The 15,953-nt window shown below is 40.7% G+C and overlaps 1 protein-coding gene across 1 annotated transcript; it reads right to left on the reverse strand.

The window, feature by feature from the left end:
• Nucleotides 1–2,716: 2,716 nt before the first annotated feature.
• g3bp1 (GTPase activating protein (SH3 domain) binding protein 1) lies at nt 2,717–15,953 on the reverse strand. Its single transcript, XM_023287725.3, has 12 exons — nt 15,794–15,953; nt 10,701–10,817; nt 10,467–10,548; nt 8,936–9,109; nt 8,733–8,823; nt 7,991–8,081; nt 6,921–7,167; nt 6,721–6,825; nt 6,130–6,247; nt 5,265–5,390; nt 4,850–4,959; nt 2,717–4,542 (listed from the first exon to the last, which is right to left on the reverse strand). The coding sequence occupies exons 2-12, from the start codon at nt 10,793–10,795 to the stop codon at nt 4,294–4,296; spliced, it is 1,488 nt and encodes a 495-aa protein (XP_023143493.2). The 5' UTR covers nt 10,796–10,817; nt 15,794–15,953; the 3' UTR covers nt 2,717–4,293.

The raw sequence follows: 15,953 nt of genomic DNA on the forward strand, positions 1-15,953 counted from the left end.
AAAAAAAAATGCGATTTTTCAAACATGTTGTAAAAACATGCCATATGATGAAATAATGTAAAGGAGGCCATGAAAAACACTCCAGAAACGTTTTCTTTGAAAAAAAAATCATCATGAATTTTGGCGCAAAAAAACGCCTTACTATACTATGTCGAAAAAAAATGCGATTTTTCAAACATGTTGTAAAAACGTGCCATATGATGAAATAATGTAAAGGAGGCCGTGAAAAACACTCCAGAAAGGTTTTCTTTGAAAAAAAAAAAAAATCATCATGAATTTTGGCGCAAAAAAACGCCTTACTATACTATGTCGAAAAAAATGCGATTTTTCAACATGCTGTAAAAACGTGTCATATGATGAAATAATGTAAAGGAGGCCGTGAAAATCAATCCAGAAAGGTTTTCTTTGAAAAAAAAAAAAATCATCATGAATTTTGGCGCAAAAAAACGCCTTACTATACTATGTCAAAAAAAATGTGATTTTTCAACATGCTGTAGAAACGTGCCATATGATGAAATAATGTAAAGGAGGCCGTGAAAAACACTCCAGAAAGGTTTTCTTTGAAAAAAAAATCGTCATGAATTTTGGCGCAAAAAAATGCCTTACTGTACTATGTCGAAAAAAAATGCGATTTTTCAACATGCTGTAGAAACGTGCCATATGATGAAATAATGTAAAGGAGGCCGTGAAAAACACTCCAGAAAGGTTTTCTTTTGAAAAAAAAATCGTCATGAATTTTGGCGCAAAAAAACGCCTTACTATACTATGTCGAAAAAAAATGCGATTTTTCAAACATGTTGTAAAAACGTGCCATATGATGAAATAATGTAAAGGAGGCCGTGAAAAACACTCCAGAAAGGTTTTCTTTGAAAAAAAAAAATCATCATGAATTTTGGCGCAAAAAAAACGCCTTACTATACTATGTCGAAAAAAAATGCGATTTTTCAAACATGTTGTAAAAACGTGCCATATGATGAAATAATGTAAAGGAGGCCGTGAAAAACACTCCAGAAAGGTTTTCTTTGAAAAAAAAATCATCATGAATTTTGGCGCAAAAAAACGCCATACTGTACTATGTCAAAAAAAAATGCAATTTTTCAACACGCTGTAGAAACGTGCCATATGATGAAATAATGTAAAGGAGGCCGTGAAAAACACTCCAGAAAGGTTTTCTTTGAAAAAAAAAATCATCATGAATTTTGGCGCAAAAAAACGCCTTACTATATACTATGTCGAAAAAAAATGCCATTTTTCAAACATGTTGTAAAAACGTGCCATATGATGAAATAATGTAAAGGAGGCCGTGAAAAACACTCCAGAAAGGTTTTCTTTGAAAAAAAAATCATCATGAATTTTGGCGCAAAAAAACGCCATACTGTACTATGTCAAAAAAAATGCAATTTTTCAAACATGTTGTAAAAACGTGCCATATGATGAAATAATGTAAAGGAGGCCGTGAAAAACACTCCAGAAAGGTTTTCTTTGAAAAAAAAATCATCATGAATTTTGGCGCAAAAAAACGCCATACTGTACTATGTCAAAAAAAAATGCGATTTTTCAACACGCTGTAGAAACGTGCCATATGATGAAATAATGTAAAGGAGGCCGTGAAAAACACTCCAGAAAGGTTTTCTTTGAAAAAAAAAATCATCATGAATTTTGGCGCAAAAAAACGCCTTACTATACTATGTCGAAAAAAAATGAGATTTTTCAAACATGTATTAAAAACGTGCCATATGATGAAATAATGTAAAGGAGGCCGTGAAAAACACTCCAGAAAGGTTTTCTTTGAAAAAAAAAAAAATCATCATGAATTTTGGCGCAAAAAAACGCCTTACTATACTATGTCAAAAAAAATGCGATTTTTCAACATGCTGTAAAAACGTGCCATATGATGAAATAATGTAAAGGAGGCCGTGAAAAACACTCCAGAAAGGTTTTCTTTGAAAAAAAAATCATCATGAATTTTGGCGCAAAAAAACGCCTTACTATACTATGTCAAAAAAAATGTGATTTTTCAACATGCTGTAGAAACGTGCCATATGATGAAATAATGTAAAGGAGGCCGTGAAAAACACTCCAGAAAGGTTTTCTTTGAAAAAAAAAAATCATCATGAATTTTGGCGCAAAAAAACGCCTTACTATACTATGTCGAAAAAAATGCGATTTTTCAACATGCTGTAAAAACGTGTCATATGATGAAATAATGTAAAGGAGGCCATGAAAATCAATCCAGAAAGGTTTTCTTTGAAAAAAAAATCATGAATTTTGGCGCAAAAAAACGCCTTACTATACTATGTCAAAAAAATGCGATTTTTCAACATGCTGTAGAAACGTGCCATATGATGAAATAATGTAAAGGAGGCCGTGAAAAACACTCCAGAAAGGTTTTCTTTGAAAAAAAAAATCATCATGAATTTTGGCGCAAAAAAAACGCCATAGTATAAATAAAAAGGATTATTCACTGTGTAAAGATAGAATTTGCATACAATCCAGCTTCTTATACTTTAAAAACAACAAACTGGATTACCAGTTTTGGTTTGTCAAGTTTTAAAAGTTGGAACACAAAAATATGTAAGAGTTTTACCTTAAGTTCTTTTTTACCTTAAGTATTTTTTTTAAAATGAGACAATAAAGGAGTAAACAAGTCTGAAGCAACAGGTGGCATTTAACAGGTCATAACACCCCATCAAAAGAAGATTGAACAGACACAAAGTTTAAAACAGTAAATCACTTTTAATTTAGTTCTCTCGTTGGCAGGTGAGCTCTTATTAAACATGATGACAAATGAAGTGCATCGGTAGTAGAAGCTTAACAACAGGTTTTGATACATGATTTGATACATGCTCCATTCAGACGCGTCTTTGAATCCACATATTACAAGCCAACATTATTACTCAAATAAAACCACTACAGTTCAGCTCTTGACCTGATAGAATAAAAAGATAAGACAGATCCATCGCTAGATACAACGGTGGCAGCAATACACAGGATTGCCCAAGCAGTAAAGTACACGTTCCTTTAAGAAACAGGGAGAGAGAACGCGAAAAAAACTAACCTCTGGGTTTTTTAATCCCCAATTCAAGTAGTATTTACCCTTTTTCATGTATTTGTGTGTTTGTTTCTTAATAAATTCAAGTTCAGCATGAAAAAAAAAAGACAAATCCAGATAATACATGTGTTGGTGGAGAAAAATAGAAGACAGGAGGAAGAGATGGAAAGGGCAAAAGTGAGGAGTGACAACATGGATTCCTCAGAGGAAAAATAAAATGCAGCAGGTGAAGAAGAATGGAGTTGGACTGGCAGAGGGAGGCAGCCGTCTCCATGACAGACAGACGTCGAGGCCGGATGCTGCGTCTGCTGCCACTCGATGGTGAAATCCCTTATGAACATTTGTACATTTAGGAGAGGATGAGGAGGAAACGAGGCAGAAATCAGCCCATGCATGAGTAACAAACCAAAATGGAGAATTCCAATAGATTTATTTTCCTACTGGGTGCAAAGTAAAACAAGGACTTTCTTTAAAATCTTTTTTTTTTTTTTTTTAGCTTTGACCAATCAGTTCCAACTGCAGCAAACCAATAACAACTCAAGTATAATGAATCTAAACAGTAAACTGACTCAGGAACCCAGGTCCATGAAATGACACCCTCCACAGGTGGGGTTATGTGTCGTACGTCAGGCTGTACATACTCTGATCAACAACAGGGACGACAAGCAAACCCGCATCCTGCAGGGCTCCCTGGGTGGGACGGCCAAAACAGTTGTCGACGGTCTGGCGACGCTCGGCGTTCAGCAGTTTTGTTGGCACCACAAAGAAAACGAACGAAACTCGAGTGACAGAGGTGGAGCGGGATGAGGCGTGGCATCCTGGATTCCTCAGAACGGAAATGAAAAGCAGCAGGTGAAAGAAGGAGGAGGACAAGAATGAGGTCGGGATGGAGGGAGTAAGAGGAGGCAGCCATCTTCATGAGAGACAGATGTCGAGACCGGCCGCTGAATTCAGCAGGAGCTGGCGTGACTCGATGGTGAAAGCTCTCGACCAAACCTGCGTCAGTTACTAACAGAAATCCCACAAATCCCTTTTACTCGTACATTCAGGAGAAAGAATGAGGCGGGAACAGGCAGGAGAAACGGTCCCTGCTGATTGTTTCTCCCAGGTGCACAGTAAAAGAAGAGGGCTTTCTTAAAAATTTGGCTTCATCCAATCAGTTCCTGCTGCAGCATATCAATAACTACTCCAGTAAATTGATTCCAAACAGTAATCTAACCCAGGTTTGGAGGACAGGTTCCTCACTGGCGTGGGGCAGAGTAGCGCCCCTCGCTGGGCCCGGCTCCCCGTCCAGACCCGAAGCTGGGTTTCTGTGCCATGCCTCCACGGGTGGGGGGGCCCCGGGGTCCTCCACCGCCTCCTATTCTCTCTCTGGGACCGCCGGGACCACCGGGACCCCGGGGCCTCATGTCCCTCCTGTCACCCTCCCTGGCTGAGCGGGTCTTCTTCTCCTCCACGTTCAGGCGGACGTCGCCTCTGAACTTGATGGGCTGTGGGAGGGAAAGCACAATCACATCCCAGCCCAATAAAAGAGCTGCCTTTTTCTACTAAAATAGTCAAAATAGTCCCAATAGTGAAGCTAGTTTCAGTTTTAGCTCTCAGCAAACTCATAAAACACCAATGGATGAATACAGTATGAATAATCACCAAAGAGGAGCCAAAAAGAAAGTAGTTAAGTGTATTTTAAGTATGCAAACTGGACTTTAGCAAATAACTAGAGCAGCATTCAAGGAAAACACTCATAAAACCTCAAAGTTACAACAACAGAACGTCCATTTAGCCTGTGAAGCGTCTTACCCTGTTGCTGAGGATCTTCTGCACAGGCTCAGAGTCGTCAAACACCACAAAGCCAAAGTTTGGTAGCTTCCCTCCGCTGTTGATCCTCAGCTCCAGGACTGTACCATACTCTGGAAGAGGGGAGGCAAGAAGGTTCTTCAGTCATTGTTTAAATGGACAAAATGTGATTTGATGTAAAGTAGGAATCTGTATATAAACACTTCACACAATAGATGTTCCAATAAAAGACATGAACCTTTGCTTTCTATCTGTCAAGCCTTCAAAAACCACTTCCTAATTTACCCTGAATCGTTAATTTGTTGACAGTTTAACAGCAAACTAACCCTTCTATCTTGCTACTGAAACATCACAGTAAAGTGTCTGGCCATTCAAGGCTGTATCTGCACACGTACGAGTATCATCAAATCCAACTTACGTTCAAAGAACTCCTTGAGCTCCGTCTTGTCCACATCATGAGGGACATTACCCACGAAGAGCTGGTGGGCGTCGGGGTACCTGGTCGCCCTGCGACCCTCCGACTCGCCCTGCTCACCTTCCCGAACTGAAACACAGAATAAACAGATCAGTCCAAAGATGTCTGGAAATGGAATGAGCCTTGTTGTATAAATTCAGTGTTATGAATCATAGATTAAGACTAATCAGATCTATATACCTATGATGTCAAACATGTAATAAAATCTTTTTCTTTGGGCTTCATCACAGCCAATCATCTGCTTCCATCTAACCCTATCCTTCAAACTTCATGTCCTCTTTCACTACATCCATACACCTCCTCTTTGGCCTGTCTCTACGGCAGCTCAAAACTCAGCATCCTTCTACCGATATATCCACTATCCCTCCTCTGTACATGTCCAAACCATCTCAGTCTGGCCTCTCTGGCTTCATCTCCAAAACATCTAACATGTGCTGTCCCTCTGATGTCCTCATTCCTGATCCTATCCATCCTGGTCACTCCCAAAGAGAACTTCAACATTTTAATTCCTGCCACCTCCAGCTCTGCCTCCTGTCTTTTCCTCAATGCCATTAAACCAAACAATGTCGTTGCTCTAACCACCCTTTTCTACACCTTTCCTTTCACTCTTTTCTCCACCCGTTCCAACCTGCTTGCACACACTTCTTCACCTCTTTTGCACACTCTCCATTGCTCTGGATTCAAACATTTAATAAAACAGGAAACATTTACATTCACAAGGTCTAAACAAGCTCTTAAAGTTGGCTGTCAACCTGTCAGACCTGCCGTCAGAGAACACTGAACCACTGTATTATGAGTGTTTGTGTACCTGGTCTGGGTCCCCTGTTCCCCGGAGGAGGACCTCCAGGCCTCTGTTCCCTTGGTCTCTGGTCTCTCTGTGGCCTCTGTGTTGCTGTTTGGGACTCTGACTTCACCTCCGCTCTGGGCTGCAAGAATCGACAAAACACAATTTTTATAAGAAAAGAGAAAAAGAGCTGGCATTCATCTTTTCAAATTTGTTGCTTGATGTGAAGGAATAAGAACCAAAACTTTGATTATCATCATATGGGTATGATCAGCAGGGGATGTCTGTGTCCTGCGCTGCTGCCTTCATCTCTAATCTGGCAAAGTTTCCAAAGCAATCTGTGCTCTCTGAGATGTACAACAATGGAAAAAACAGAGGACACAATACTGAGACTGCTGAAGAGAGTCTTGGCCCTAAATTTGTTGCTTGCTTCATCTCTACACAGCATAACAGAACAAGAAATAAGAAATGATATGGGATCAGGTTACTGTAAATGTTGTGTTTTGCATGTTTTTGAATTCATTGTGTGGTCACTGCATTGATTATTTGTTAGTGACTTCAAGTATTCCAAAGGTAAAGTTGAACCCGGTTTCTACAGGAGGAGCTAAAACCTACTGGTGCTGTGGGAGTGACTTTGACGACATGTGGAGGGATTCCTGAGACTGGGACAGCCCCGCTGGGAGGGAGGTTCTTACTGGTGACGGACGCCCAGGAGAACGGCTGTCGAGGACAAAACACAAAAATTAAAATCAGGGCTCATATCCACCACATAATCCATCGCCACGTCTCCGTTGGCAACAGACACTCAGCCCTACTCTGTTTTCTTCTGGGGCGGCAGGGGCAGTTTCAGCAGGTGCAGAGGCAGGTTCTGTAGTTGGCGGGGTGGCAGCGGCGGGGCTTTTCTCTGTCTGGTCGTCGGTTGTGTGGCCGTCGGTCTGTGTCTCCAGCATCGTCTCGGACTTCTCTGACACGGCAGCCTCGGCCTCCTTCTCCACCTCTGGTTCTGGTTCTGGACTTGCTGCTGCTGCTTCCTCCTCGTCACCAGGAACTGCTGGCTCTGAACTGCAACAGACAAGAAAAAAAAGAGAAAAATGGCACTTATGCTGATGAAAAATGAACATACTGCTCACGAGGACACCTTGAAATGCAGAAAGATCAGATGATGATTCAATATTTGTAGCTTTCTTACACAAAAGCATATTTTAACCCCCTCAACACCAAAACCCTTCAGCAGGTTTAGAAGGCATATTATTTTTTTTTAAAAAACCATTCATAATAGCTAGAAACTGTATAAGCATCACCCTGACTGCAACTACTCATCTGTGACATTGTAGTAATTCAATAAAATCACATCCTTCTACAAGTTTCATTTAAGAATTCACCAAAAATGTAGCCGTTTGCATTAACTAAATATTGTAAAAAAAAAAACTAAATATTCTGCACTCCTCAGTGCAGCCATGAAGCAATTAGTGACCCAAGTGCAGCCAACAGTCATGTGACAAAAATTCAGCTCACAGTGAGTAAAAATGTGATAATAAAAGCAATAAATGCCCAGAAACCGCTTGGGGTTTGATTTAAGAAGCTCCTCCTGTGTAACAAGACTACGCCGCTTAAGTTAGGACCAGATAAAAAGTGTGACCTTGTGTGATGAATGTTTCTTTTTGCCCTTCAATATGCCGTTTTAGGTATCAAAAATTAGAATATATTAAATATTAAACCTCCACAGGTACATGTAAGCACTGTGGAAATGCACGCTGACAAGAAACTGTCACTTCTAGAAAACATTTACAGCAGGAATTAAATCAAAACCACATCTGATGATCTCCAACAACAATTTTGTTCAATGTAAACAAAGTACAGCCCTATAAAGCAGTTCATCTCATACCAGGCTGGGTCATAGAAGGGAGCAGAGTCCTCCGGAGCAACGTCGGGAGACGGAACCCTCTCTTCGAGATCCTCCACCTCATCGTCAGACTCTGAAAATCAACAAATCCATGTTCATGACATTAGATTTAACTGGTGCTGCAATTTACAGAGCAAAGACAAGTTTTTACTTAAATTTTTAGCAGTTTATTATCAAGTAAAATCCCACAAAATACAACAAGATGCTTAGCTCGGCATTTCAAGTGCCATAGTCTATGCAGTAACCAAACTCACTATTGGTTTGTCCAACATTTTTATACTGATTAAATTTAGATACGGAAAAAACTATTTACTATCTGTAACATTTCACAATCACAAGAGCAATGCATGATTTTCGCTTTAACTTTTCTGCAAAAGAAAACTGAATATTAATCACAATGAAAGAGGTGGTTAAATTTTCGAACTTCACTGCTTTGTGCACCTTCAGTTTTGAACTCTGAGACGTCAAAAACATTTTGGTTCTACAACACCTTCAGCCTTTAGATGCCATAAATAAGGACACAGGTGTTCACAGAAAGATGATCAAAGCTGAATTCTGACACTACAGTTGTACAACTGCCAAAGAATTAATGAGAAACTCGTATGTGTTGCTTAAGTTATCTGGCTAACTATTACCAAGATCTGAGAGATGGTGCATGCAGAGAATTTGAAAAAGTAGACAGACATGAGGAGGTGAAAGCAGGTTTAAAGCACAATAATCTCACCTTCTGCAGGCTCAGAGTCGGAGTCGCCAAACACCTCGTCTTGGTAACGAAACACGTCGTTGTGGACGTAGAACTTGTTCGCAACGGTACCCTGGAGGGCAAAGAAACAAAACACAACATTAATATTCGCTGCCGATAAATAATAAAATATTACTGAAGATGGCAGATTAAGTCTAATGCTGAAGCTCTGACGTTACACCAACCTCAGGCGCCAACACAAAGGTCTGCATGAACTTCCTCATGGGCTGCATGTTGTTGGACAGCTCGCCCATCACTTGCACCACCACGCCCTCATTCAGGGTGGCGTGAGCGTCCACGTGTCTGATCTTGGTGTGGCAATCTCGGAAGCTCAGAGCCATCACCCTCTTATGGATCTCCTGCGTAAGAAAAACGTAAATTCGTCTTGAGAGTTTATCCAGGCATCGATTAAGGTCAAGAAGGTTGTGATGCTCAGTAGAGGTTGAGTGACGCGGCAGAACATAAGACCCAAAATATCAAAGTAGATCTACTGCAGAGAGATTTCACTACTTATTTTTGGAACTTCCCAGTAAGAGCTGAAGTCCAACAGTGAAATAACGTTGCTCACACTAATCATCGCAAGAACAAAGTTGAGACCAATTATTGCACTTTTTCCACCAACACTGGAAACGTCCACTCAATAAAGACAGATAACGGTTCATGTGCTACTCCTTTACACGTTGAATTTGTCTGGATTTGTCACATTTCATGAACAATTATCGCAGAAAACCTGGTCATTCCAAACACATTTTTCTCATCACTGAAAACAAACACTCCCCTCTCTTTCCCATTTCTTCAGCAACTCTGCTCTCTAGTTTCCCTGTCTGTTATGCTGCTTTTACGCCACATCTTTTATAGTAAATATTTTGATGTTTATGCCTTAGAAATTCTCCCGTCTCTGTCTCAGTTTAACTTATTCGGACAAATCTAATAACGTCTGGGTATAAGGAAAACGTGCTGCCGTGGCTGTTTTTGAGGATGACGCTCTTATGCTACTTGAAAGCAAACGAAACACAGAGACCAGAGCAGCCATCCAGACTTCACAGCTCTGAAAGCAAACCGTATACTAGAGGTGGGTGATGCTGCCGCTGCTGTGCTAAGATTTGCTCTGTGTTCATAAAAGACCTCCTTTTTTGACCCAACTTTTCTACTGTGGAGCTGGCAGAGACCATATTTATGCTCCCATGAGTTTGTATTCAATACATTATATATAATAAAGTGCTAGAAGATTAGAAATTGCACTCTTTATATCCACATTTCTATTGGAATGATACTGCTTTAATTTTGCTGTGTCCTGCAGCAGTTTCTTCATATCACATGCTTCCTCCTTAAAACATTTAATAGGACTTTATATTCAGTTGATTCAAGAAAGAAAGAGAATGAAAGAATGAGTGAACTCTCCAGGTGGTAAAGAAACTGATTCTGCGATTAGCAGACTCATTTAAATTCCAACTTGCATACAGCCAACTGGGAAAACTAGTCATTAGGAAAATTCCTACCAAGAACGGACAATAATGGAGGAAAAAGACAAATGTTCTCAACCTCCCAAAGAATTCATAATCAGCATCTTCTGTCTGCAAGGACAAACAAGCTGCTGCAAAACATCTTTGAGGTTTACAGTTTTTTCCACTCTGTACTGCTATGTGGGAGTCAAGTGCAGTCCTCTATGGAAATAACACTTAAAAAGTCGTTATCCGCTGTACAAAGACTACTTACAGATTGTCCGTAAACGGCCTCTACTGGTTTGCCGTTGCTGTCCAAGCCGCCATGCACGTAGGAGGAGTTCTTTCCATAAAACCTGAGCACAAAAACAACAATTTTATCTGTTTCAAGAGGACAACAGAGAATGTGTTCATACATGGAAGATTTAAAACAACCCCCTTGATTCAAAACACAGGAGGATCTGATAGCTGTGGAAAAACCTGACAGTGAAACAGCTGATGTTTGTACCTGTGCAGGTAGTCAGGGGCCTGGTTCAGGAGTGTGTAATACTGTCGGACAAACTCTCGCCCGACCAGCTGGGCACTTGGCTTCTCCATCACCATTTCTTTGGTCAACTGGAAATCTCTGCAGAGATGAAAAAGGAGGGTGAGCTAAATTACATCATTTATTATATTACAGAGCAAAAAAGAAGAAATACCCGCTGCAACTGCTCAAATAATCAAGTTAAAATGAGGTATTGTTTCATTTTCTCACTCTCTGCTTTCTTGTGATTTGACATTTTCACTGTAAACACGTAACTGACAAAATGCATTCAGAATTCTATCCCTCTGATCAACCGATTTTTGGGACTGAGAGTTACTAAATTCACACATTTGGTTGAGCAATACTTTGAGCACACACACAATGTGAAAGTACCATTGGATTATGGGATGCCATGGCAACCTTCTGATATCACCGAGGCATCAGTTAACATTTTATTACAAAGAATAACATGCTGAGATCATGAATCATCCTGACTGCAGAGCTATCTGAAGTGTAAAACAGGTTAGGTGAGCAAAACCTCCAATTTCACAAGAACGTACAATATCCAACTCATCACATTACAGGCTCATTTTTTATGTTTTTATGGCAGCAGCATAAATTGTGTCCGGTCTGCAATACAGGCTGCGTTTACTGCCCCATCTGGGTGCACCGACATGAAAACAGTCCCCCGCCCAGGGCATGGAAAACAAACCCAGGCATTTGTTTTCTTGCTATGTGAATATAAATCTGAAACTGCACAGTCACTGCACTGATTTTCAGCTGCCCTCTCCTTGTTTGCAAATGAAAGAAAAAAAAGCACACAATCTTTTCTTAGGAGGACGTAACCCAGAGGCTGCCTGTAGATGCTGGATACTGTATGGCATTAATGCGTCTACTGAAATATGCAACGACGACGGCATTTCCACATCAACTCCCGCTGATTTAAAGTGGTTCCTCAGACAAAAATGGTCAAATCTTGGTGGTAGCTGGCACGTCTGTCCAGATTACCGACCCTTTCGGCCAGTAACCAGCGACGTGGACGTAATATTTCCACTCAAGCGGAATATCTAAAGTGGCTGAAAAAAAAAATCATAAATTTTCCTACAATCTTAAAATTTCCCCTTCAAGGCAGTTACTGGTATTAATCTCAATACTAGATGAGAGTTCAATCACCTCTGGTAATCTAGATATTAAAAAAAGAACAAATCTTTGGTAAATTTCTGATATATGTTATGACTGCCTATAATAGAGTTGCAGATATTGACTTATTTACAAGATTTCCTTGTCAAATCTATACAAAGAAAACTACAAATACTTCAAATATAGACGTTACCTGCACTTAAATGCACCAAATTGTGAAAACGTTTGAAATCTGTGAGGACAGTTTAGAGTGAAAACTGAAGCATGCTTCAAAACATTCTACCCCATTTCCTGTACATTCATATTTGTTAAATGCAACTTATGTCACCATTAAGTGTGAGCAGTCACCTCTATAACTATTTGCACACACAGCCGTCAAGCCTGTCAGCCAATTCCTAGAAACTTTCAAGTCTCTGCTAGTTGATTGTCATTCTGCACTGACGTGAACTGAAAACGATGTCAGCCTGGAAGGCAGGGTAAATAAATAAGTTCAGGTTTGTGAATTCCCCAGCCTGTCTATAGCGATAAGGCCCGAGCCCATCAGTTCCTATTGAATCTTAGAAATTAAATCAAAAATGATCTACAGAGGCTCTACATACATTTCTTTGTTTAGTATAAACTTAAGAATCTTTTGTTTTAATTAGCTCTGGATCTTTTCTTGTGTCACACTGAGCATGCATTAAAAGACTCTAAAATAATAATACAACTGAGCAGAAACAGTAGAATATTATTTTACCACTTCTAAAAGTAAAACCTGCACAGAGCTCTTTTTGCTATGGACAATATTTTTGCTTTTAGCAACACAGACAGCAGATTTACTCATTATTATTAGTTATTTGGACTATTGTATTATGGGACTATGTGGGAGAACCTTTACTTCTCACCAGTACCCTCTTCTCTTCTCCTAGACAATTTAATCCTCCAATCACCTAGATTACTATTGAAAAACAAGATAAACTCAAAGGCACACTTTGAGTACCAGTCATCTAATTATCCAGCACCCACTGTGGTATCAGTGTGGAACATGGACTGAGCAAAGAGAGGGAGAAAGATTAATGAGCTTATTTTGCAGACAGCACAGTGCCTCATTATGCATTGACTTACTCGTCACTTATTCCTACTCTCACCCCAACTGGTCGAGGCAGATGGCCGCCTCCCTGAGCCTGGTTCTGTCGAAGGTTTTTTTTCCCCTCCCCATTAAAATGTTTTGTGGTTCCTTCCCATGGTTGCTGACGGCTTCCTCAAAAGGTAATCCAAGGGGAACTTTGGATTGTTGAGTTCCCTGTTCTGAAACTGTATGGGCTTCATCTTGCTATGTAAAGCTGCTATGAGATGACATATGTTGTGAAAACTTTGAATGACAATATCCAAGGAGTAAAGAGGTTGGTCTAAGAACCCAACATGGTCTCTGCTCACAGCTACAAGACATAAATGAAGACCTTCAGCTTACACAGACTTTAATTATTTTGAACTACTTTAATACTATTTTTTGCCAGTTCATGGCATTTGGTTGGAAACAATGCACATATAGGATATCAGCAGCCTTATTCCCAACCATAAACTGAACTACACATACTTGTGATTTGTGGTACGGAAAATAAAACATGCAGATACGCTGGCATGGCCATTCAGCAACCACAGGAACAAGTGCTCCACTTTAATGGACTGTCTGCCACACCTGTCCACACAACCTTGAGCCATCTGTTCTGGCGCACGCTTGGCAACCAACACGCATCCAGCAAACATTAACTGATGCATCAGGCTAAGCCAATTTCTATGGAGGTAAAGCAATTCAACAGCTTAAGGTGTACAGAGACAGATCTAATGTAGGGCTGCTGCAGTTAGTCGCCATAACTGATGACATGGACGCTGATGATGCGTCAACATTGCCGAATTTAATCAAGTCATGTAATCTTAACTTGAACTGATTTGTTTTTCTTCAGTAGCACTGCGTAATTGTTGCAGCATTACACGATTTGGTGTCATCTTCATTGATTAGTTGGCGCTACAGTTTATGAAAAAGACAGAAATGCACATGGCTAAGCTGCTGCTCTGCAACTCCAAAATCCTGACAACAAACTCGCCATGCACAGATAAACAACTGGTGTGTAGTGACTTGAAAATGTGAAGCTGCAACCAAAGTGTGACAGCAATTGTCTGAAAATTTGAAAGAAAAAAAAAAGTTGTTTTAAAGTTTATCTGGGCTTGCAAAACTTTCCAATGTCACAAACAGATTGCACTACCGACTTCAATAATACACTCTTATTTATTTAAAATCGTAAGTCTATTCAAAAAATGCTTAGTTGCACCTAAATATCACAGGTTAATATATATTACCATAGTATAACTCAAGCTAACAATAGAAGTTCGTTGGCTTTCTGGTCATTTTACGTTGTCTCAGGATTTAGGCTTGCATAATTTGAAATATCTTGTCGTTATCACTAAAAAATATATTTTTTTGATTAAAAGTATGCAAATGATGAAAGAACTTTGTCAGCTTCACCTCTGTCAACCCAACTATTTATCTTTAAGCATGGCTATATGTGCAAACAACTGAAATTTCTTTCTAGCTCGACTAATTCAAGATTTTAAGTCGGCCAAGTTGAAATTATTTTAAGCTGAATGCACTTGTGTATTTTCACGGTGTAGTAAGGGGTAACTGTCTGAACTTAATGCCAAAATGTGTTTGAATTAAAGCTAAGGTGGTTATCTGATTCAGACACAAGCATGCAGCAAGAAGCTACAACCAAAACCTAGCAGCAACTGCCCACAAAGCTGAAGAGAAGAGGCTTTTTAGCTGGTCTGGGCTTGCAAAAATATCCAATGTGTTACTAAACAAACGAGCTTAATAAGACGTCTTATTCATTCATCTATTTATATATTGGAGTTGCCAGAGTAAAACCTAAAGCATTGCACTTCAATGTATATTCCATTTGCATACTATGCTCCATTATACAGGACATTCAATGCAATGGCCCCCTTTACTCAGCCGATTAATCGATGAAATAGTCGGTAGAAAAATAGGCGTCAGTCGGCTTCTCCAGTATACTACTTACAGCTAACGGTGGCTAAGCTTTAGATTTATAAGCACCCGTGTTTATTTGACCAAAGAAATGTTCTTATGGAGCTGGTTCACTGCAGCAGCCATATGTGAGAGCACGCATGGCAGCAGACAAAGGCCACGCCGTGCCCGTAGTGACGGTGCCATTCCCGGTCTCCCCCCGGCCTACACGCACCCACATCGTCCCTAGGTCGTTAGGGGAGTCCACCGGCGGTTTCCCGATATAACCTGGGCTCAAATGGCACGCTGGGCTGGCCCGCGACGGAGCTAAACCGCGACAGCTGGACGAGCACACGGCCCCCAAACTAGGGCAGCTACGGTTCGGTTTCAGGAGCAGCACGTGTCCCGGCTGGTCCCCGGCCACACTTTCCGCTGCTGCCGGGCCAAGTTAGCTTAGCTAGCTGGGTGGAAACGAGGGAGATGACGGTAGAAGACGGCGTGGAAATTATGTCAGAGGTGAAATGGAGAGAAATTATTGACCGAGAAGGCAGCAAAGAACGACAGGAAGGGAGGGAGTCACGACTAAATGAGGGCTAGTGGTGGGCTACACCGGGGCGGTGGGTATCTCCTGGAAATCCAAAGTGAAACTAAGCAGTCACGGCAGCGGATAAACCCCGACACAGAAACACAATAAAAATTATCACACCGCTCACTGGCGATTTTAATTACGATTAGACCCCAAGTATCGTTTAATTTAAGCATTTAAGCGCACACATCCGAGCTGCAATGTCAAAGGTTGCTAGCAGCCATCATCCTCCGCCAAGATGTAGACGGAGCCCAGAAGAGCGACCCAGTTAACCGTAACACTACGGGAAGAGAGACGCGTGAAAATTAAACGTCGCAAATGAGAAGGTTGGTTGAAGAGACTTCGACTTACCAGTGGAGTAGTTATCAAAAAAATACGTTGCTTTAGAAACAAGTGATTTCTTTGAATCACCTCGGCTGCTGCCAGAAACACTAGCGGCTTCACAACGTGCTGGAGTGCTCGGCTACCGGTTCCAGCTCCGCAACCAAACCCGACGTCCCGCCCCTTCAGG

Source organism: Amphiprion ocellaris, chromosome 13 (genome assembly GCF_022539595.1).
Source record: "Amphiprion ocellaris isolate individual 3 ecotype Okinawa chromosome 13, ASM2253959v1, whole genome shotgun sequence".
Lineage (NCBI taxonomy): Eukaryota > Metazoa > Chordata > Actinopteri > Pomacentridae > Amphiprion > Amphiprion ocellaris.